This window comes from Malaclemys terrapin, chromosome 25 (assembly GCF_027887155.1).
Source record: "Malaclemys terrapin pileata isolate rMalTer1 chromosome 25, rMalTer1.hap1, whole genome shotgun sequence".
In the NCBI taxonomy this organism is placed as follows: Eukaryota; Metazoa; Chordata; order Testudines; family Emydidae; genus Malaclemys; species Malaclemys terrapin.
In genome coordinates, this window is record NC_071529.1 from 9,301,011 (window position 1) to 9,322,798 (window position 21,788).

The 21,788-nt window shown below is 60.5% G+C and overlaps 1 protein-coding gene across 6 annotated transcripts in view; it reads left to right on the forward strand.

Moving 5' to 3' along the window:
- The window catches only part of HDAC5 (histone deacetylase 5), a 103,680-nt gene extending 84,816 nt beyond the window's left edge, over window positions 1-18,864 (forward strand). For all 6 annotated transcript variants that reach the window (XM_054014345.1, XM_054014347.1, XM_054014348.1 and 3 more), the window contains 13 exons: window positions 23-156; window positions 1,436-1,556; window positions 2,313-2,362; window positions 2,459-2,566; window positions 4,455-4,510; window positions 5,841-5,928; window positions 8,344-8,463; window positions 9,058-9,155; window positions 10,055-10,173; window positions 11,255-11,388; window positions 13,156-13,240; window positions 13,743-13,896; window positions 16,378-18,864. In XM_054014345.1, coding sequence (XP_053870320.1) covers window positions 23-156; window positions 1,436-1,556; window positions 2,313-2,362; window positions 2,459-2,566; window positions 4,455-4,510; window positions 5,841-5,928; window positions 8,344-8,463; window positions 9,058-9,155; window positions 10,055-10,173; window positions 11,255-11,388; window positions 13,156-13,240; window positions 13,743-13,896; window positions 16,378-16,417 — 1,307 coding nt within the window. In that variant the 3' untranslated portion in view covers window positions 16,418-18,864. The remainder of the gene's footprint in view (window positions 1-22; window positions 157-1,435; window positions 1,557-2,312; window positions 2,363-2,458; window positions 2,567-4,454; window positions 4,511-5,840; window positions 5,929-8,343; window positions 8,464-9,057; window positions 9,156-10,054; window positions 10,174-11,254; window positions 11,389-13,155; window positions 13,241-13,742; window positions 13,897-16,377) is intronic.
- The last annotated feature ends 2,924 nt before the right edge of the window (window positions 18,865-21,788 follow it).

The following is a 21,788-nucleotide window of genomic DNA, read 5'->3' on the forward strand; positions in this document are numbered from 1 at the left end:
CCTTCCCTTGTCTCTCCCCCAGGCGTGATCTACGACACGTTCATGCTAAAGCACCAGTGTATGTGCGGGAACACTAACATTCACCCAGAGCATGCTGGGAGAATCCAGAGCATCTGGTCCAGGCTCCAGGAGACCGGCTTGCTGAGCAAGTGCGAGGTGAGGATCCGAGGGAGGAGGCTGGGGGAACGTGGGGGCTCAGGAGGCAGCTATCAGGGGTTGAACCTCACGCAGAAAGTGTCAAGGGACCATGTGTGGCTTGGACCTTGGTTTATTGTCCCACCTCAGAGATGGCGACCGCGGCGCCCCAGCACCATCTCCTACGTCTCCACTGCAGAGGTAGCCCGGTGATCGGCCTCGGGGCAGTGCCCTGGCCAAGTCACGGGGCCCTTGCTGGTGCTGCGTTCCCCCGGGTGTGTCGCTGGGACTTCTGGGGGCACAGTCCCTGGTTCTTGGGGCTGCCCTCCACGGAGCCGCTCTGTGATTCTTCCCCGGTGCCTTGTGGGAGAACCCGTCTGTCCATCTGGGCCCGTGGGGGACGGCTGGAGGACTCGGCACGCAAAGGATCTAGCCTGCGTTCTCGCTGCGAAGTGAGGTTACCAGCCCGAGTGAAGGCAGCACCTGGGCTCCGAGCCCCAGCTGTGCCAGCCTGCTGGGGTTGGAAGCCCCACCAAATCAGGGCGAGAGGGTTTGGGGTGTGGACGGGGGCGGGGTGAGAGCCCGGATTCACTGTGCAGTGCAGACGTAGCCCTTCCTAGCGCAGGAGACTTGGGGGGGACGGGGGACCCTCCCCAGCTTCATCCAGCCAGGCCAGCTGCCTGCTAGAGGTGTCAGTGAGATCGGATTCCCCCCGCATGGAGCAGCCTGCCCTGCAAAGGGGGTGGCAATAACCCACTGAAAAACCCCCGCCCCTCCCAGCCTAGGGGTATGGCGGGGTGGGGGTGTGGCTGGAGTGTTCTGTGTGGCTGCTCTTCTCTGCTGCCTGTAGGGGGCGATAGGAAGTGCAGTATAGGTTAAAGCAGCTCTGGGGTGGCTCCGAATTACCGCAGGGGCTGGAGGGGGCTCTGCACAGCCTCCGAATACAGGGAGCACACCCACTGCAGCCCTGCCCCATGGGAAGGGACCCCAGTCTGCTGCGTGGATCCCCACGGGGCTGACTGGTCCCCAGCACCAGAGGTAAATGTCTCCTGGCTGAAGCATCCACGATCCAGCCACCCCCTGGTTGCAGCTCACTCACTTCAGAACCAGGGTTGTCACCTCTGAGTGACAACCCCAGGACCCCCGGGCTGATCCTGAGCCCCTCGAAGTGGGCGGCTGCCCGTGTGCCCCGAGCACCCAGACAGGTTTCCCAGCCCAGCCACCTCCATAAAGTGACAATCCTGGGACCATCTGGCCAGGCACAGCCCCCCTCACCCCGCTCTCTCTCTCTCTCTGCTAGCGGATCCGGGGCAGGAAAGCGACGCTGGACGAAATCCAGACAGTCCATTCGGAGCATCACACGTTGCTCTACGGAACCAGCCCCCTCAACCGGCAGAAACTTGACAGCAAGAAGCTGCTAGGTAGGTGGCCCCGGCAGTGCCCCGTCTGAGGGCAACTTAGAGCCCTGCCTGCTCCCACCCAGTCCCTGGGCGTTTAGCTGTTGGCTACGGCGGGAGGCGGATGGGGTTGTTCATGCTCCCTGCCTAGTGTGCGTGGCGGGGGCAACGTTTTCTTCACGGTGGCTGCGTGGTTTTTTTTAATCGAGCAGAGGCAGCACTGCCTAATGGTTTGAGCAGGGACCAAGGAGTCAGGACTCCTGGGTTCTTTTCCTGGCTCTGGGAAGGGAGTGAGGCCTGTTGGTTAGAGCCGGGGACACAGGGAGTCAGGACTCCTGGGTTCTATCGCTGACTCAGGGAGGGGAGTGCATCGTAGTGGTTAGAGCAGGCGGGGACTGGGAGTCAGGGGGACTGGGTTCTTTTCCTGGGTCTGGGAGGGGAGTGTTCCCTCTGGGTTAGAGCAGGGGCACTGGGTTCTTTTTCTGGCTCTGAAAGGGAGGGTGACCTGGGGGGCAGAGTGGGGACTGGGGACCCTTTCTGCTACGGTGAGCGATTGGATGTTGGTCCAATCTGTTCCTACGGCAGCAGCTGGGACACAACCTCAGTGGGTCCAGTGGGGAGATGTGTCATGGCAACTCCTACGCCCCTGTGTCCAGATCCCCCCCATTTTTACCTCTTCCCAGTCCAGATCTCGAGGGGCGGGGTGAGGGGGACCGTGCCCTCCCCAGGCAGGGGCGTGGGCTCTTGGCTGTCTGTCACTGCTCCCTCTGCTCTGCCCAGGTCCCATCAGCCAGAAGATGTATGCGGTCCTGCCCTGTGGCGGCATCGGGGTGAGTAGCTCCTCGGAGGCGGGGCTAGGGGCTCGGGGGCTCTGTGCCACGCCCCCAGGGCGGCCCCGGTAACGACCCGGCTTGCTTTCTGGGCAGGTGGACAGCGACACGGTGTGGAACGAGATGCACTCGTCCAGCGCCGTCCGCATGGCTGTGGGCTGCTTGGTGGAGTTAGCCTTCAAGGTGGCCTCGGGAGAGCTCAAGGTGAGTCCCCTGCACGCAGCCAGGGGTTTGGGGGCTCTCCATCACGTCTCCCTCTAGTGGCGGAGCATGGCCATTGTGATGGCCTGCTGCTGTCTGTTATTTGCCATACTTTAGCACCTAGGGGCCCAAGTCATGGTGCTAGGCGCTGTACGCACGCAGAATAAAAAGACTCTCCCTGTCCCCAGGGGCTTGCTGTAGCTGGAGGGGTTGTCCCTTTAGCTCAGAGTGTAGGGGATTGTGATTTTTGGTGCTGGAGGTCCCGATTCACATGGAGCTGGTTCACATAGAGGATAACAACCTACTGCTGCTAGCAACTCAAGTTCTCCCTCAGCTCTCCGGGAAGAGAGCTATGCTGTGGAGATGGGTTCTCACTGATCCGTGTAGAGGGCCATCAGAAGGCGTTAAGGGGGGAGCAGAGCACTCCCCCAACACTCTCCCTCCTCCTTGACTGCGGCAGAGAGCTCCCCATCCCTGTCCCAACCTGCTTTAACCCCTGCTCCGCCCATTTCCCCTTGGGGCTCCACCGGGGTAAGTTGCAGATGTTGCTGGGGTCACCCATGGGGAGAACACTCCGGGGCCAGTTGCCATGTCAGAGGAGCCATACATCAAGTGGCCATGCCTGCGTCGGAGTCTCCCACGTGGTCTTGCTGATGCTGCTGGGATCTGGCCAACCTGCCCCCGTGACCCTGCCCGTCCTGCCCTTGGGATTCTGGCTGTGGTGGCAGTGGAGAAACGGGGCAGCAAAGGACAGGCTCCCTCGAACGCAGTCGCTCATGTATTTACCCCCGGCCTGCTGGCACAGGATTATTCATCGCTGGGAGTCAGGGAGAATCAGGGCCGGGGCGGTGGCAAAGTGGTGTCCCAGGGTTCAGTCCCGTCCAGATCAAACACAGCGGGTTTGATCAGAGGTTTTCTCTATCAGCTGGCTGCTGTTGAGTTCCCCTTTCCCCCGGGAACCAATAGATGGGACGCAGCCTGGGACGGGAGGTGTCCAATATTCCCATGGCACGGAGCACGCAGGGACATCTCCCGCCTGCGATCACGGAACCCGCCCGGGGCAGCAACTGGGAAAGGAATTCCAGGACGAGGCGCCTGGGAAAATCAGGCCCCGCGTGGTCTTCGGAGCTTCTTTTAATGCTGTTTAGCTACTGGAAATGAAGAGGAGTCGCAGCCCCGTGACCAGCCTCCGGGGATCACAGTATTGTCTAGGGGTTAGAGCAGGGAGGAGCCGGGCAGCAGCCCGCCCGGGGGCTCGTCTCAGCTTCGGAACGAGGCGTGTAGCCTTGTCATTAGCGCAAGAGAGCAGGCGGCAGGACTCCTGGGTTCTATTCCCAGCTCTGCCGCGGATTAGCCGTGTGGCCTCGAGCGAGTGCCTTTACCGCTTCCGAGGCGCCGATCTCCTCCCGTGAAAGGCGCTGCCGTTTCCGGCATCCAGCCTCTTCCGTGAGCAAGACTCTGCCGCTGGAATCCAGCTGAGGATAATGCCGCTGATGGAAGAGGCAGGGTAGACTGGCAGGTGGGCTAACAGGAACGGCGGCTTCCCTGCGGGGGGAGCACCTGCAGTGTCGCTCGAGGGACTGTTGTGGGTCACCCTTCTGCTTGGCAGTGACTTGTTCTGTTGCCGTTTATTATCTGTATTGGGCTGGGAGCCCCAGTGATAGACCCAGGCGCTGGGCACGGTCTCAACACAGGACAAAAAGTCAGTCCCTGCCCCCCGGCTCTTACCAGCTAAGTGAAAATAGCATCTCTGATCTCATGTCCCCTCCTGACGTTTCCGGCCGTCCCCGGGTCTGGCCCTGCCTTTCCTGAGCGCCGTTAAAACGAGGTGAGGGAGCTTCGAACCCGGCTCACTCATTTAACCCCCCTGCCTCTCTGGTTCTCTGTGCAGAATGGATTTGCTGTCATCCGGCCCCCGGGGCACCACGCGGAGGAATCCACGGCCATGTAAGTAAGGGCAGGGGAAAGGGGAGAATGGCAAAGTGACCCCGAAGGGCTGGCGTCTGCCCAGTTCCAGCCTGGAGTTCTCGCCCCGTCACGTGGCTGGGGGGCTATCAGGTTCTAACCGAGATCAGTCCCACACCAGCCCTGGGATGAGATTTGGGGCGCCCCGCTTGAGATGCCCCCAAGGGGCCTGGTACTCAGGAAGTGCTGGGCATCGGCCCTCTGACTGCCAGCCCCTTTGAAGGTGTCCTGAGCTGCGCACTCAGAATCCCTCTTTGCCCGGCTCCAGCATGATTCAGCAAAGGGGCTAGGACCTGATTTGATCTCCTCTCCACCAGCCAGGCTAGATCCGTTCTGTCCCGGGGGATCGTCCCGGGGGGGTGGCGGCTGGCCTGGCTAGAGGAGGGCATGCCCCTCCCTCGGGACCGGGGTGCAGGAATAAGAAGGGACCCCTGCCAGTGTCACGGTAGAAGCCGTCCAGGCCTTGTCTGGGCGATGGATGAACCTGGGGTAGCAGCAGCTGTGTTTAAACGAGAGGTGGGGGCTCAAGCTACAAATCTGGGTCTGGATTCGGTCCTGTGCTGGCCAATTTGTCCCATTCGCGTGGCACAAAGCAGGGGACCCTTGGCCCTCACTGGCCCACTGAGAATTCCCGTGGGGTGAGGGCCCATCACCTGGCACAGGGGATAGGGTGGAGCAGCCGCTGATTCAGACTTGGCATACGATCCCGGACACCTCGCCAGCTGGTATACGTTAGAGCAGCCCGTGAGCTGCTCTAAGTGAGGGCAAGAGACGGCGACCGGTGCAGAGGCACCCAGGAAACCCTGGAGGTGAAACTGGCCCCCTGCACTGAGCTGAGGGATGTTGGCGCAGAAAAGAATCAGGGCTCGGCTCTGGCCCCATCTCTAGTTCTAGCCGCTGGGGCTCTAGGCCGCTTTCTCTGCCCAGTGCAGGCAAGGAGTGTGTTCTGGGGCCTGACCCAGCCCAGCACGTCACCGACCCTCCCCCTGCCCGGCACACCCAGTCCCCAACCCCCTAGATGGTTGCCAGACGTGAAGCTTGGGGTGCCTGTCTCCCCCGGCCGTCATTCCCGGAGCGCCGCCCTGCTGCCGGCTTTTACCCACCATGCCCCGTCGCTCTGCCCGGAGCAGGATGAAACGACGCTTGGGGCTCTCCGGGCGCCGGCGCTGAGCCAGCGGAGCGGTGGGAGGCACACAGCAGAGGAGCCCTAGCGTAGATGCCGGCAGATCAGTGGAGCCAGTTCCCCGCTGCCCTGGCGCTCACGCTGGCTGGGAAGCGGTAGCCACATCTCTCTCCTCTCCTGCCTCCTCAGGGGCTTCTGCTTCTTCAACTCCGTCGCTATCGCTGCCAAACTGCTCCAACAGAAGCTCAGCGTCGGCAAGATCCTCATTGTGGACTGGGTAAGGAAGGCGGCCAGGCCAGCCAGAACGTACCTCCAGATTCCTGCTCCCCTTGCAGGGGCTGGGTCCTTCTCTCTCCAGCCAGCCCTGCAAGAGAAAATAAACGCCCCCCCCGGCCTTTGGCTTGCCTTTGCCCCGCGTGACGGAGAACGAAGGAGGTTGGGGGGTTGACAGTGTGGATGCAGCAATGCTGGCAAAGCTGTGGGCAGCGTAACTTATCCTTGCAGTTTTGCCGGTATAGCTGCGTCTACACTAGGGTCTCTAGCCAGCACAGCTCTGTCAATCGGGCTTCACACCTCTTCACGCCCCTGATTGCCGCAGTTACGCCAGCAAAGGGGTTTAGTGCAGACCCGGCCATGGCTAGATCCGGTCGGTCCTCTCCCCGATCCCTGGGGTTCACCTTGACTAGCTACCCCGAGGTCAGAGCTAGGGTGCCTGGGATCGGACAGCCGACGAGTTAGCATCTCGGGGTGGAACCGCACCTTGCTTTGCAGTGAAGATCCAGCCCCTGACCTGGTCCCACAGCCAGCTCTGTCCATTCGTGTGTGATTTTTTTTTTGTCCTGACACGGGGATACCAGAGCAGCCCCTAGCGTGGGTGCAGTTCGGTCGGTATAACGGTGCTCCTACGGGACTAGCTGTACCGGCAGCAATGTGCCCACGCTCGGGGGCCTGCACCTCACCCTCTACCCCGGCTAAAGCCGCACAACTGCTGTGTGCAGACGAGCCCATAGGCGTGTGGACAGGATGGGGTGGCCGAGTCCCTAACTAAGAACTTTTCTCTCAAGGGGTTAAAGCGCCCTTGTGCTGCTCTAGGCACATCTCAAGCCCTGGTTTGGTTCAAACCCTGGCTATAAAACCCCGCCTCCTCTCAGGCCAGCCGGGCTCCCTGTCTCCAGGCGGCCAGACGCTGTCCTGCGCGAGACGAGCTGAGTTACTCATTCAAAACGCAAGCAGAACCCCTCCCCCCCCCCGGCTTTCTCTGTTCACAAGCTAAAGACCCCAAGCCCCAGTATGTGGGTCTCCCTTTGCAGGTGGTGACAGCCAGCTACCCGTTCTCTGTACCACTCGCACCAGCGATGCTTTCCCCTCCCCCCCACACACAATGGGGATGATGGGTTTGGGGTGCAGGAGGGGGCTCCAGGCTGGGAGCCCTGGGGGCCGAGAGATTCGGAATGTGGGAGGGGGCTGCAGGTTGGGGTGTGGGAGGGGTGAGGGCTCTGGGCTGGGGGTGCAGGCTCTGGGGTGGAGCCGGGGAGGAGGGTTTGGGGTGTGGGGGGACTCCAGGTTTGGGGGGGCTCAGGGCTGGGACAGCGGGTTGGGGTGCAGGCTTACCTCTGGCAGCCCCCAGTCAGCGGTGCAGCGCGGGGGCTAAAGCAGGCTGCCTGCCTGTCCTGGGTCACCGCGCCGCGCCCCGGAAGGCTTCTAGGCAGGAGGCTCCGCGGCACACGCTGCTCTCGAGCTCAGGCACCGCCCCCCCAGCTCCCATTGGCGAGTTTGTGGCCAATGGGAGTGCAGAGCTGGTGCTCGGGGCGGGGGCAACGCGCGGAGCCCAGTGGCCACCCTGCCTAGGAGCCGGACCTGCTGGCTGCTTCTGGGGCGCAACGCGGTGCCCCAGGACAGGTAGGGACTAGCCTGCCTTAGCTCCACAGCACCGCCGACTGGACTTTTAATGGGCCGGTCAGCGGTGCTGACCGGACCCGCCAGGATCCCTTTTCAACTGGGTGTTCCGGGCGAAAACCAGACACCTCGTTACCCTAACTGACATGGCCATCAAACCCGCGAGGCCCTCAGCTAAATAAACCCGGGAGGTTCGCTGCACTACACTGACGTGGAAAGCAAAGTATGTGGCAAAAGAATCCCTGTAGCGGCTTTCTCTATCCACCAAAACCCCCTCCTCTGGCCCCCGTCAGCTCCCCCTCCTGGTACGAAGATGTTTGTGGGGAGGGCTAAGAACGCAGGTTGCAGGAGTGAGTCGCTGCGCCGAGGTCACCGACCGTTCCCAAGGGCGGCTGCAGCCAGTGCACGTGCGGCTGCGTTTGTGTGCCCGGTTGCTGCCATCGTTAGCCTCCAGAGTTAACACCCCACGGAGACAAAAGGGGTCTCTGGTCACGGCCGCTGCCCTACACCCTGGCCTCATCGGGAAGGGTTTAAGGGCTGGAAAGTCGCTCGCTGTTTCCCGTGGTAACAGGTTCAGAGCTTGCCAGTGGGGCATTGGGCACCGCTGCCATAAAGGGTCAGCTGAAAAGGGCTGGAGGGAGGGTGGCCGCTGGGATCCAGTCAGCCCCAGTCCTGATGGAGGCTTGTTTGTATCTACCGGTCTCTGCATCAGCGCAGGGAGGCCTTTGGCCAGACCCGACCAGTCCCCCTGCCCCCATCAGCAGGGGAGCCCCCTAACCGTCCGTGCTCCCTGCAGGACATTCACCATGGCAACGGCACCCAGCAAGCCTTCTACAGCGACCCCAACGTGCTGTACATCTCCCTGCACCGCTACGACAACGGCAACTTCTTCCCAGGCAGCGGGGCCCCCGAGGAGGTGAGTGCGGGCCCGGGAGCCACACGGGGCCATACAGAGCTGCCCGCGGGGCCGCGGGGTCTCTGGCCAGGGAGGCCCAATGCGCACGATCTGGGCGGCGTCTCGCTGGGAGGTGACAGGGCTCAGCGCGGGAGCCGGGTTTCTTGTCCGAGGGCCGGTGGGCCCCAGCGAGGGAGCCTGTCCCAAGGCAGATGGCGGCATCAGGGTGGGGGTTGCAGAGTGGCGGGATCTGAGGCAGGACCTATGGAGTGTGGGGCGGCTGTGGGCCCCTTCCGCCATCGGGTGTGGCGCTGGGATGTGACAGCTGCCAAGGATCTGACCCAAGGGCATTCCCTGCTTGGGGTTATACAGTGCTGGGGAAGCGGGAGGATTCTGAATCCCCTTGTAAGGCTCCCTCCATGATCCCCTGTCCGCTCCCCAAATAGCTAACGGAGAAGGGGCATGATCAGAGCGGCTGGGACGGCAGAGCCCTGAGCCGGAAGGACCCCCCCGCCCCGTGCCATACTCTTCCACAGGGGCGGTGGAGGCCGGGCCCCTGCTCGTGGTTTGGCCCACGGATCCAGGCATGTCCTACGCAGGTCTCCTCTGTTGCAGGTTGGCAGCGGGATGGGGGTGGGGTACAACGTCAACATAGCCTGGACGGGCGGCGTGGACCCCCCCATCGGAGACGTGGAGTACTTGGTCGCGTTCAGGTAGGGCTCCCCCAGGTGACACCGCCAGCTCCTCTCCACGGCCTTAGCCTCAGCGCCCTGCTGGCAGGTAGCGCCGTAGCTTCGGCCGAGAGGAAGGAGAGAGGGGACCTGCCACTGACTCTCTGGGTGTCCTTGGGCCAGTCACTCGGTCTCCATCCATCTGGGGCGGGGGGGGGGGAGCATCCAGGAGGGGTTGGCCGAGGGGACTGGTGCTGAGAAGAGGTTCGGGGCTAATAGGACTGGAGTGACACTGACCCTAGTTGGGCCAGGCCAGGATGACCGCAGCCCCAGTGGACAGCGCTAGCAGCAGCGGTGGCGTGTCTCTGCCCTTCGAGCAGCATTATCCCCACTTCACAGAGGGGGAAACTGAGGCCCGGAGCAGGGAAGTGACTTGCTCGAGGTCAGCCCGCAGGCCAGTGTCAGAGCTGGGACTAGAACCCAGGAGTCCTGCCTGCCCATCCTGTTACCCTCCTACCTGTTCTGGCTGCAGCATCTCCGTGTGCCATGGATGCATAGGACTCCGTGGGGCGTGAGCCCCTGTTGTGGGGAAGGGGGCCTGCAGAGAGCCCTCCCTGGGGCTGGGGGAGGGGGCTGGGGAATGCTTAATCTCTTGGGGCCCAGAAAGTGCTTTTGTTTTGCTGTGGGGAGCCAGGCGGGGTGGGGGGGGGGAATCCCAGAGCAGAAGGGGGGCAGAGACAGGGGTTCCCAGGAGCTCAGGGCAGGAGGGGAGCAGGGGGAGGGTTGCCCAGGACAGGCCACCTCTCCCGCAGGTGCTGAGATGTTCTGTGCCCTCTCGCTGGCCAGGGAGCCGGTCTCCCAGCCCTGGGGGACTCAGCCGAGGGTTGCTCGAGGCTGGCGTGCTCTGCCGGGGGCCTCACTCGCGGTCTCCCCTCCCCCAGGACGGTGGTGATGCCGATAGCCAACGAGTTCTCCCCGGACGTGGTCCTGGTCTCTGCCGGCTTCGACGCAGTCGAGGGACATCTGTCTCCCCTGGGCGGCTACTCCGTCACGGCGAAATGTGAGAGCGGGGCCAGCGTTTGGGGGCCAGTGGGGCTGCCCCAGGGGGGTCGAGGGCCGGCGTTTGGGGGCTAGTGGGGCTGCCCCGTGGGGATCAGGGCAACAGCCTGCGTTTGGAGGCAGGCAGGTCTGCCCCGTGGGGGTCGAGGGCTTGCTTTTGGGAGCCGGCTGGGTTGCCCCATGGGGCTTGGGGCAAGGGCCTACGTTTGGGGTCGTGGCTTGGGGCAGAGACACGAGAACCGTGAAAATTGCAGGTGGAGGGAAACGCGTCAGGCTGCGCCCAGCCTGGGCCGGGGCTAGGTCCCCACAGCGCCTCTCGCCAGCCCATTTGTCCACGATCCAAGTGCTGGTTCCCCGGGCGGGAAAGCCCCTGGAGGGTGAAATGCCCCCGGGCAGAGGGTTGACACAGGGTCCGGGCGCCACTCGCTCCCACTTCATCTTCCAGGTTCGGTGGCTTGGGGGACCCTGAGCGCTGAAGTGGGAGCTCTGATTCCCAGGCCTGGCCTGGGGAGGGATGTTGGAGCCAGGTGGGGGCGGGAGCCAATCCAGGTCAGGCTCTTCCCCTGCTGGGTTAGCCCTGGGTGTCTCTACTTGCTAGGATCCAGCCGCTCCAGGGTCTCTGAGCTGGGCTGCACCTGGTTCTCCTGCGCTCCCTGCAGGCCCCCGTAGCAGTGGGGCTAATACAGAGAGAAGTGCTCTAGGCACCGTGGGCCCAATGGTTTAACGCACCGCAGGGTGGGGTTCCCCGGGCTGTACCCCTGACTGCGCTCCCACCTGGCTTTCCTGGGTGACAGAGGGAGAGTCACTGCCCTGCTCCGTGCCTCGGTTTCCCCATCTGTGAAATGGGGGTTTAATCTACTGACAAAGCACTTTGCAATCCCCAAGTCGTGAGCAACGGTTAGTCTGTCTATCTCCATGCATACAGGCATACCTGTCTGTCCGTCTGTCTGTCTCTTTATCCTCATCCATACGCCTCTCTCTCACTGGCCCCTCTTATCCCAGTGCCCCTGGGTGCTGCAGGACTCTGCTAGGGGAGGGTCTTGTCCCACACTGACCACGGCAGTTTCTCCCCCTCCCTGTAGGTTTCGGACACCTGACCAAGCAGCTGATGAAGCTGGCCGGCGGGCGCGTGGTGCTGGCTTTGGAGGGAGGTCACGACCTGACAGCCATCTGCGACGCCTCAGAAGCCTGTGTCTCCGCCCTGCTTGGCGTGGAGGTCAGTGGAGTTCCCCCCCGGCGCAGCCCACACGGGCTCATCTCTGGGCCTCAGTTTCCCCTCCCACCTGCTGTTTAGCCTTCTGGGCTGGGACTGTGTCTTACTGTATCTGTGCAGCACCTGGGTTGGGTGGGTTAATGTGATACAGACAATAAATATTATTATTAATCAAGATCATTTAGTATCTGCATGACAGCCGCGTCTAGGAGCCCCAGTCGCAGGGCCTCGATTGTGCAAACACAAAACAAAGCGACCGTCGCTGCCCCAAAGAACTGACTGCAATAGAGGGGAAAGTGGGCCCCAGACTGGGCCCGACAGCCCCCGTTCAGGAAAGCATCTCTCTTCAGGACAGTTAACTTTAAACAGGTGCTTCAATCCCCTGGTGAACTTCTGGCTCCACTGGCGTGAGATTTCACCCACCTCACCCAGCAGGACTTCGGCCCATGCGCTGAATAGCTTCTCGTTGGTATTACAGGGGCTCCTGTGAGCCCCCAGTGGGCCGGGTGCTAGGCGCTGCACAGACGTGCTTAAGTGCTGTCCTGACCGGAGACGGATTTCATCGCGCGCTTAAGTGCGCGGCTGAATGGGAGCTGAAATCAGCGCCGATCGACCTTTATTGATTACAATCGAATCCTGCCGTGTCTGACAACCGGCTGGATGTACCCTGGGTGTTTTGGGATTCTTTTCTGCCTTTCTCTGAAGCATCAGAGACATGACACTGAACTGGAGCGGGGGGGACAGAGAATCCTCTTCCTAGATGCCTGTCTGGGGTGTTTTGCGCACATGCTGAGGATCACCGTGAGCCCCAGATTTGGGGCCAGGAAGGATTTCCCCGCTGCTCAGATTGGCAGGGACTTGTGGGGGGTTCACCTCTCTCTGCAGCGCGGGGTGTGGATTACGGGCTGGGATCCTCCGGGTGTCTCTCACCTGATCAGTTCCCTGCCATTGGCGGCCCCGGAGGTCTCTCCAGTTCCCTGCCTGCTGTTGGCACCTAACAGTTTAGCCTCGCGAGGGTGGATTTGATCTAACGAAAGTCTTAATACAGGGGAGTCTGGGTGAAAGATAAGGGCCGGGGCTGTGCCGCAGGTCAGGTTGGTTCCAGACTGGCCATAAAACCTCTGATCCCAGCTCGGCCAGGTAACAGAGCAGGAACCGTGAAACTGACCAGAAACAAGCGTGAAACTGACGATCACCATGGATCGGGAGGGAAGTAGGAAAAAGAGAACGGACAATAGAGCCGGCCAGGAGACTGGAACTATAAACCCTCCCACTGTGTTACCAAGGGAAGGGGGCATTTGGGAAGGGCACTTGCTTTTAAAAATAAAGGAATTATGGTCCTGATCCTGCAATTGAAGTGCACAGGCGGGTCCCATCTGCCTCTAAGAAGCCCTTGCCCCCCCCCGCCGCCCGATCAAGGGGCAAGGTTTTCGGAAGTGCTCAGGATGGGCCACACTCCGCTCCCAGCAAAGTTGCTGGTAAAACGCCCATTGAGTTCAACAGGAGCAAACTGAGGCCAATCGGAAAAGCCCTCCGTAGGGGAGGCCATTGTGGATGGAGGGCCCATCCCAGTCCCGGGGGTGGGGCCCATCTTATGACTGTTGTAGCTTTTATATGATGATGTCACTGTATAATAATGATGCGGGAAGGGGGGACCCCCTCGGGGGAAATAGAATTGAAGGAAGCAAGGGTGGGGAGAGGGGGAGGATGCAGAACATGCCCCCGACTCGCTCTGAGACTCTCTTCTCTCCCCACCCCCCTCTCTCCCAGCTGGACCCCCTGGATCAAGCTCTCCTGCAGCAAAAGCCAAATGTAAATGCCGTGGCCACGCTGGAGAAGGTTATTGAAATCCAGAGTAAGTGGGGCGGGGGGGGAGGGCAGCTCAGGGCGCTGGGTCTGAGGAGGGGTTAGGGGAATCCCTTCAATTGATGCCCTTTGGTTTCACCTCCGGGGATGTGAGATAGGAAAAGCGAGTCCCGGATGTGCTGGGGGTGGGCGAAGGGTCATAGGATGAGGAGGCTTTAGCTGTTCTTCCAGCAGGGGGCGCTGTAGGAGGTGGGGCAGTAGCGCTGGCTGTGGGGGGAGCTCCCAGCTACGCCAGCCCCAGCCTCTCCCAGCAGGGGGCGCTGTAGGGAGGAGGGCAGGAGCGCTGGCTGTGGGGGGAGCTCCCAGCTACGCCAGCCCCAGCCTCTCCCAGCAGGGGGCGCTGTAGGGGGTGGGGCAGGAGCGCTGGCTGTGGGGGGAGTTCCCAGTTACTCCAGTCCCCGCCTCTCCCAGCAGGGGGCGCTGTAGGGGGGTGGGGCAGGGCCGAGTGGGGTTGTCAGGCGCCCCTAATAACTCCCTCCCGGGGCCTGCAGGCAAGCACTGGAGCTCTGTGAAGCGCTGTGCCTCGGTGGTCAGCTGCTCCTTGCTGGAGGCGCAGAAGGGAGAAGCCGAGGAGGCAGAGACAGTAAGTGCCATGGCATCGCTCTCCGTCGATGCCGAACAAGGAAGCACAGACTGCAGCCCCAGGTACGGCCACCCCCCCCGCGGCACCCTCAGCCTTTGTGCGTCCTCAGCATCCTGGATGTATTGTACCTTGTTGCTTACGGTTCGGATTAGCCTGCTGGCTTGTAGCCCCGCAATGCGGGCCCGAGCGCGGTCCTCGGTTGGCTCCTTGAGCCAGGCTCTGATAGCATTTTTGTTGGAGGTGTACGTGTCTCGAGCTGGCTCTAAACTTCGCAGTGGCCGGGGGATAGAGCTCCAAGCCTCCTGCATCCAAACAACAGGCCCTTGAGCTAAAGGACAATCTCCATTAGCCCATATCTGTACGGGGCCTATGACACAGAATTGATCCGTTCTGCACCCATCCAGTAGAGGGCAGTGGTGCAGAACTGATCAATCCGGCCGACTCGCTGCAGTGTGAACCTTCCGAAACATCCCACAGAGCCTCCACAGCTGCACCTGCTGCTTCATTGCCCAGCTCGGCGCGTGCTGAGGGATTTGCATTTGCAGGTGAAATTCTCCCTGGGCAGCGTGTCACTGGGACAGTGTCTCCCGCTGGCACCTCAGAGTGGGGGGGCTTAGGGGAGGGGACATTTCTCCTTTGCACACCCTGGCTTGTGAGACAGCTCGACCCCTCCACCACCTTTTACTCACCCACTTACACCACCTGGGCAAGTCTCGGCCCAGGGCATAGGCACTGACTTTCCCGCTTTCCCCTGGGTGCCCCCGGCCCCCACCCCACTCCACACCTTCCATGAGGCCCCGCCCCTGCCCTGCCTCTTCCCACCCTTGCCCCGCCCCCATTCCAACCCCTTCCCCAAAGTCTCCACCTCCTCCCTGCCTCTATTCCAACTTCTTCCCCAATCCCCGCCCCAGCCCCGCCTCTTCCCTGCCTCCTTCCCTGAGCGTGCCACGTTCCCGCTCCTCCCCCTCCCTCCTGGAGCGTGCTAACGCCGCCAAACAGCTGTTTGGCGGCAACCGGGCGGGAAACGCTGGGAGGTAGGCGGAGGAGCGGGGACGCGGCACGCTCAGGGGAGGAGGAGGGGCCGGGGGGTAGGGGAGCTTGGCTGCCAGTGGGTGCAGAGCACCCACTAATTTTTCCCCATGGGGGCTCCAGCCCCGGAGCACCCACAGAGTCAGCACCTATGGCCCAGGGGAGCTGTGGCTGGCTTGAGGCCCCTTGGACAAGTGAATCCGTGGGGTCCGTTGTCCTCCTGCCGTGGATTCAGGCTGAGCTCCTGCCCGCTCACATTGCTAGTGACCAATAACACGCCGCAGAGGAAAGACCCCAGTGCCCCAAAACCACAATCCAAACTCCGCCGGTCTTTGGCAGAGCCGGGACGGTGGGAAACATGTCCCAGCAACCAAACACTGTGGGGTCTGATCTGCTGCGGCGTGTCTGGACTAAGTGCTGGGGGAGACGGGGAGGGCAGGGGATCATGGGCCATGTTCCCCTGCCTGCTCGCAGGACAGAAGGTACCAGGAAGCGAAGCGGTACCATGGCGAGGTTCATGTTCCAACACACCCATCCTCTGCCCCTTTTCTCCCCCCACCCGCCTGGTGCGGAAGGGAGCGAGCAGGCAGGGGGCTCAGACTGGCCTGGTCTAGAGGGAGAATCAGCCCCAGTTTCAGTCACCATGCAGACCCCCAGGCACAGAGGCAGGGCTGGGATTGATGCTGGCGGAGCTTTGGCCTGGGGTCAGCTCGAGGGCCGCAAAGCTCAGCTATCCTTGGCTGCATTTGGCCAGACTCTGGTGAAATCCGGAGCTAATCCCCAGTGTGTGCAGTCTCCCTGCGCCTGGCACGTCTCCTTTTTATTTGTGTTCCTGTAGCACCTACGAGCCTGTGGCGCTAGGTGCTGTACACCAGAGGTGAAAGTAAGGCGGTCCGGTCTGGTCCGGCGTACCGGCAAGAGCCAGTACACAGCCGACCGTACTGGCGGGGGCAGCTTCCCCAGGCTGGCGATTTAAAAGGGCTCTGGGCAGCAGCCTGCTGTCGGAGCCCTGGGGTAGTGGCTGCGAGCCCCAGGGCTCCGGCGGCTTTAAGGCCCTGCCCCTTTCAGTTGAGGCCCCGCCCCCCTGCTCAGGACCCCGGCCCTGTGTACTGGTAAGTCCCTTAAGTTACTTTCACCCCTGCTGTACAGCCCATCCCTGTCCCCAAAGAGCATACAGTCGCTAAGACCAGACAGACACATGGACAGTCAGCAAATACAGACACTTATCCCCAGCCTCACTCCTTTGCAAGAGGGACACATTTTCCAGCATGCTGGGGGCAGAGCTATTCGGAAAACCCAGTCATCTGTATCACCCCTGAAGTTACAGGGTGATGAGGCCTTTTGAGAATCAGGCCTTTATTTAGGTACCTAAATGGGAGCTGGGTTCTTCGGACGGTCCGGGCTCCACTTGCGTGCGCTGAATGCCGGGGACCATCCGTCCCTGGAACACAACCTTCTGCCTAAGATCAAGCCCGCCCCATATTAACAGCTGGTGTCTCTCTCTTTGCCCCTAGACAAGTGGATGAACCGATGGAGGCGGAGCCTGTTTTGTGAAGTGCCAAGCCGTCGTGTAGCTGTCACTTTTTTGTGGGTTTTTTGGTCATTTGTGATTTCGTTCCCCCCCCCTCCCCCTCCAAAAGGAATTTTTTTTCTATTAAAAAGAGGAGAAAAAAAAAAAAAGTCACACTCGACTCCACAACAAAGCCGTGTGTGTGATTGTGTCCGTCTCCAAGCAGCTGACCCCACCGGCATCTCAGTCTTGTCCCCGCACCTTTGGGATTCAGGGGTTTGGTTGGTTGTGATTTCCTCCTCTCCTGTCTTACTTCTCCGTCGTTCTTCCCTTTGGCGACACACGGTAGCAGCGAAACAAGAAACTGTTTCACTTTGGGGTCCTTTACGCTCTGTGCTCAGGAGAGAGGAGACGACCCGGCTGATTTCAAATCCAAACGGCAACACCGTCCTGATTTCTCTCCCTCTCTCTTCTTTTCTCGTTCCCCTGGTTCGCTCACACCGAAATCCAAGCTCTGTGACTTGCGTGCTTGCTTTTTTTAAACCTTCACACCTGAATTCATCTTTCTGTCAATTGTGTTGAAGTGTTTCTGAGACATAAGTGACTCTGAATGCTAACTGAAGACGGTCTCTGGGGGAGGAGAAAGGAAATATTCGTGCCTTTAATTAAGTCATTTTTTTTAATGCCTTAATTTCCCTGTGATTTTCATTTTGCTCTTTTGAGTTACCGTTTCAGAGGGAGCTATACATATATAAATACGGGACAGGGGAAGAGAGTCACACTTTTTGTTTGATTCTCAATCACCCCCTCCCTCCCCAACCAACCCTCCCTTCTCCTACCACACACACTGTGTAATTAATCCCATTGTAATTAAGAGAGCCACTGTGCATCCGTGTTCACGACCAATGCTTTCTGGAAGTTCTTTTGGTTTTGTTTTCACAAAGCCTCGTCTCGCTGTAAATAATTTGATTTCTTGTCTCGTGTGCACAAAAACCGTTGTCCATTCGTAAAAAAAAAAAAAAAAAAAAAAAAACGAAAAAAAAGGAAAAAAAAAATATTTTTCTTTTCCTGTTACTTCACCAGCCTAAGAGAACTTAGAAGGATTTTAGCTTTAAAAGAGGAAAAAAAAAAACAAAGGTATATAATTTTATTACAGATGTATTATTTAATAGTATTTTTTTAAATGCACCGCACATGCTTTTCCTTTGGAAAGTCGGGTGGTGGGGGGCCGGAGATTTGCACCAAGGACAGAGCTGGGTGGTTTTGTTTTAAATGATTCTTCGGCGGCGGGATTTCTAAGTTTCAGGTGATGTCAGCCTGCGTGTCGTGTGGTTTTTCTCTTCGGTTGAAACCTCTGATGAGGTCTGTCGGGGTCACCGTTCCCTTTGGGTTTATTGCTCCCAGGGGCTCCCTGTGGAATGGCCTCTTTGATCATCTCAGCATTTGGATTCACCTTTCTGTTCTGCCCTGTTCGTAGACACCCACGTGTCCTGGTTGTGTAGCAAGGAGATACAAGTCATTGGGGGGAGGGAGGGGGGGGTTAGGTTTGTCCTGGTGTGGAGGCATAGGACGATGCTATGTAAACCCGTCGGCTGACCGGAGACTGTAGTGGTGCTTAGGTCTGGTGCTGGGCCCCCGCACAGGGCGACAAGGGGCTGACATGTTGCATTGGCAGGGGGGTGAATTTCACCCTGGCCTACAGGAAGTGATGCGGGAGGATTCCGTGCCGCTCGCCACTGTGCGAGGCATTCTGGGAAGTGGCAGGGTGGATCTAGAACCCTTGGCTGCTGCGGGAGCTGCTGTTTGCCCCTCCCGTCGGGTTCTCAGTAATAGACCCAGATCCAAACAGCCCCAGAGACAATTGCTGGCCCCTCTGATGAGGCAAACCTGATTCCTGGATCCAGCCTGCTCTGTGCTTTGGGGTGGACTGTCCCACTGCCAGAGGCCCCTTCTTTGTCGTCAGTTGTCTTCCTCTCCCTGGCTCAGATCCCTTCTCCCCGACACCGCGGTGGGAGTAGCTGTGTTGAACTCCCCTCACGAAGGCCCTGTCTACGCTGGGGTTCAAGCCCTGACAGCAGACAGGGCCAATTGCCCCTCCCAGAGATACCCCTGGGACGCGTCACCCCCCTTTGTAGGTTGCGGTGCTTAGGGCAGGCTAGACTTGATTTTCAGGACCTTTGTGGCCTCCTTTACAAGGCTCCCACCGCCCAGTGCAAGCCCCTTCCAGCTTGTGTGGGGATCAGACTTTGCCCCTGCGTCCCCGAGTGGCTGGCTGAGCGCTGGGCCCCTTTCACGGCCTTACTTGCCTCCCTCCCCCAAACTGTTTCGTAGCCGTCAGGCCCAACGGCACGAACCCAGGCCAACGCAAGGGTGTGCGGACGAGAGGGAGCGTCGAAGCGCTCTCAGGGCACGAGGCTCCCCACCTGCTGCCCAGCTGCGGCACCCTGCCCCTGAAACAGAGAGGCAAGCCAGCCACTTGTCTCTTGTGCCCAACACTGAAACAGAGAGGCAAGCCAGCCACTTGTCTCTTGTGCCCAACACTAACTGAGCGGAGCTGGAGAGAGTTAGTGCAATACTTACTTGTGAACACTAGATGGTGGTCTGCTCCCTAGAGCTCTGCACATATCACCCTCAGTACCGCCAGGTGCTAAACTGGTTCTTCCCCTGTAGGGCAACTCGATCGCCCTTCGAGGGGAGAAGGATCTATGCACCTTGGCCTCCGCCTGGCTGGCTCTGAAGAGAGTTCCCCTGGGATCCCCAGCAGCTTCTGGCAGACGGGTAGCAAAGCAAGACCTAGCCAAACAGCGCTGGTTACCCAAGAGCTCCATGCTCGGATAGCTTTGTCCCAAGGACGGGCGTGTTAGGGCCGAGCTGCCTTGCCATTCAAGCTGCCGGGCATTTCCGATCCTGGCCCATTGCAGAGGCCTCTCCAGTGCTGCTCCATTGGCGAGATCGCAACAGCTCCTTAGCCGGGGCTGTGCCGTCTGGCGTGTGGCTAAACCTGCCAGGGGCACCGCCTGCCAGCTCACCTCACTTGTGGGCCGGACTCCAGGCCTGGCTACGTGTGGGTAAGAAACCCAGCTCTCTTGTTCCGAAAACCAGTGCCCTAGAGAGAGCTGTGGAGTTTACTCAGGTGAAACAAAGAGAGATGGGTCATTGATCCTCCCTAGCATGGGATGGTGGTGGGGGGACTTATGCGGGTTGATCTTCCGTCCCTGCTTATCCGGCTCCCCGTCCCAGCCCTTCTCCCCAGCCCTTCTCTCCAGCACGGTGCTGGCCATTAGCTTTGGTGGCGAAGGTCGGATGGTCTAGTCAGACTCTTGCGGAGCAGTTAAAGGCAGAAGGAGCAGGGGAAGAAACAAGAGGGGTTGGTTTATTGGCAGCTGTGTAGCTTCTCCCTGGTGGCTTCTTGAGGAAACCTGCAGCGGTGGCAGGGTCCGTGTAGCAGTGACTCTAGGGTACAACGCGTGTCCCTGTGGTTGTCGGTTCACATGCAGCTCAGGTTGGCAGTGACTATGGGTCTGTCTACACTGGACTGTAAACCCAGGCTCAGACTCACATTTGGGCCCATCCACACACAAATCAGTCTGAGGTGGGTCAGCAAGCACTCAGGACCCTGGTCCTAGGACCTACCTGGGGCGGTTGGGGGAGGAGTGGGAGCCGGAGTGCCACTGCGATTCGGGTCCAAGCCCTGTCGTTTTGCAGTGCGGATGCAGTTCAAGCTGCAGCCACGAGTGAGAAGTCCTGCCCAGTGCAGTGTGGGCCCGTTAGCATGGCTGTGAGCCCCAGGTCCAGCACCTGTAAACCCAGGTTTACCACGCAGTGTGGACACACAAGCACGGGCTTGAGTCCACAAGCCTTGGGTCCCACAGACCCGCGTTTGCAATGGAGCGTAGACATACTCAGTAGGGTCCCAGTGATGCACCGCAGCGTAGCCGTGCTCGGTAGGGTCCTGTTGACGCACCGCAGCGGAGCCGTGCTCGGTAGGGTCCCGTTGACGCACCGCGGCGGAGCCGTGCTCGGTAGGGTCCCGGTGACGCATTGTGGCGGAGCCGTGCTTGGTAGGGACCCGGTGACGCACCGCGGCAGAGCCGTGCTCGGTAGGACCCCGGTGACGCACCGCGGCGGAGCTGTGCTCGGGAGGGGCCCGGTGACGCACCGCAGCGGAGCCGTGCTCGGGAGGGGCCCGGTGACGCGCCGTGGCGTAGCCGTGCTCGGTAGGGTCCCGGTGACGCACTGCGGCGTAGCCGTGCTCGGTAGGGTCCCGGTGATGGAGGTTTAGCTGCAGGGCCTGGATGTCAGATTCGTCTCTAAATACCTTTTGGGCAGGTCATCCAGGGTCCTGGCTCGGATCTTCACCTCTGCCTTTCGCCATCCTGGCCTGGCACCGAGCAGCGCTGAGGCGTGACATACAAAGCGAGCAGGTGCTGTACGTTGGAAGGCTCCGTTCGATTCTGAGCTGCCCACCCTTAGTGGAGACATCGCCCAGTCGGGCAGGCGGGCATGCAGTGAGACAGGGTCTCCAAGCACGGCCCCAGGGGGCCAATACGGGGGGTGGATTTTGCCCATGTGACAAAACCCACCTTCCCACCTGGCGCCACTCCTCTGTCTTGGTAGAGACGTCCAGGACTGAATTCCCCTTTGCCCTGCCAGGGTGGCCCCCTTCAGGGCAGAGCTGGCCCTGCGGAAACTTGCCCATGCTCAGTGGCTCAGTTCCTCTTGGCAAGGCAGGAGATGTGGAAACCCCGGCAGGGCTTCCCAGACTAGGGGCTCACTGCTCTCGGCTGGGCTCTCGCCCGGAGGCAGGGAGACGTTCAGCACAGAAGGGTCTAATATAGCTTGTCTCAGCACTCAGGGAGTTGGAACAGGGCTCTCAGCCCTCTGCTCGCCCCTTGCTGGGCAAACCCACTGGAGGAAGGGCCCCGATGGGTCACTCGAAGCCATGGGTGGTCCCTTCGAGGCCCTGTCTCCACTGAGCTCCCAGATCCCCTTCCCAGAGCAGCACAGAGGTCGTTGCCAGGTTTCCAGAGGGCATATCCGGGAGCAGGGTGGTTTACAAGGTTTAGCTCTCCTGATTAAAGGCCCACCTAGAAGCCACACTAGGTCCGTTCTGCCAAGAACCCCTGTCCAAATGTGAGCCCTGCTTCCCTGGGACGGCTTGGCTGTGGCTTGCCCGCCGGGCAGGCAGAGCCCGAGTTCTCTGCTCTAATCCCAACCGCTCGCAATACCAAGCAAGGCGCCCTCAGCTCGGCCACCACAGCTGGCTCCCACGTGGCAGGCCCCGAACACGGCACTATCATGGGAGCTGAGCCCCTTGAAAGACTCAAGCTGGTTCTTAACCCCCCCCCCCCCCCTAAACCAGGCTGCCCCCGGGAGCCATCCCCCACTCAGTGGAGACCCCACGGGCCAACAGCA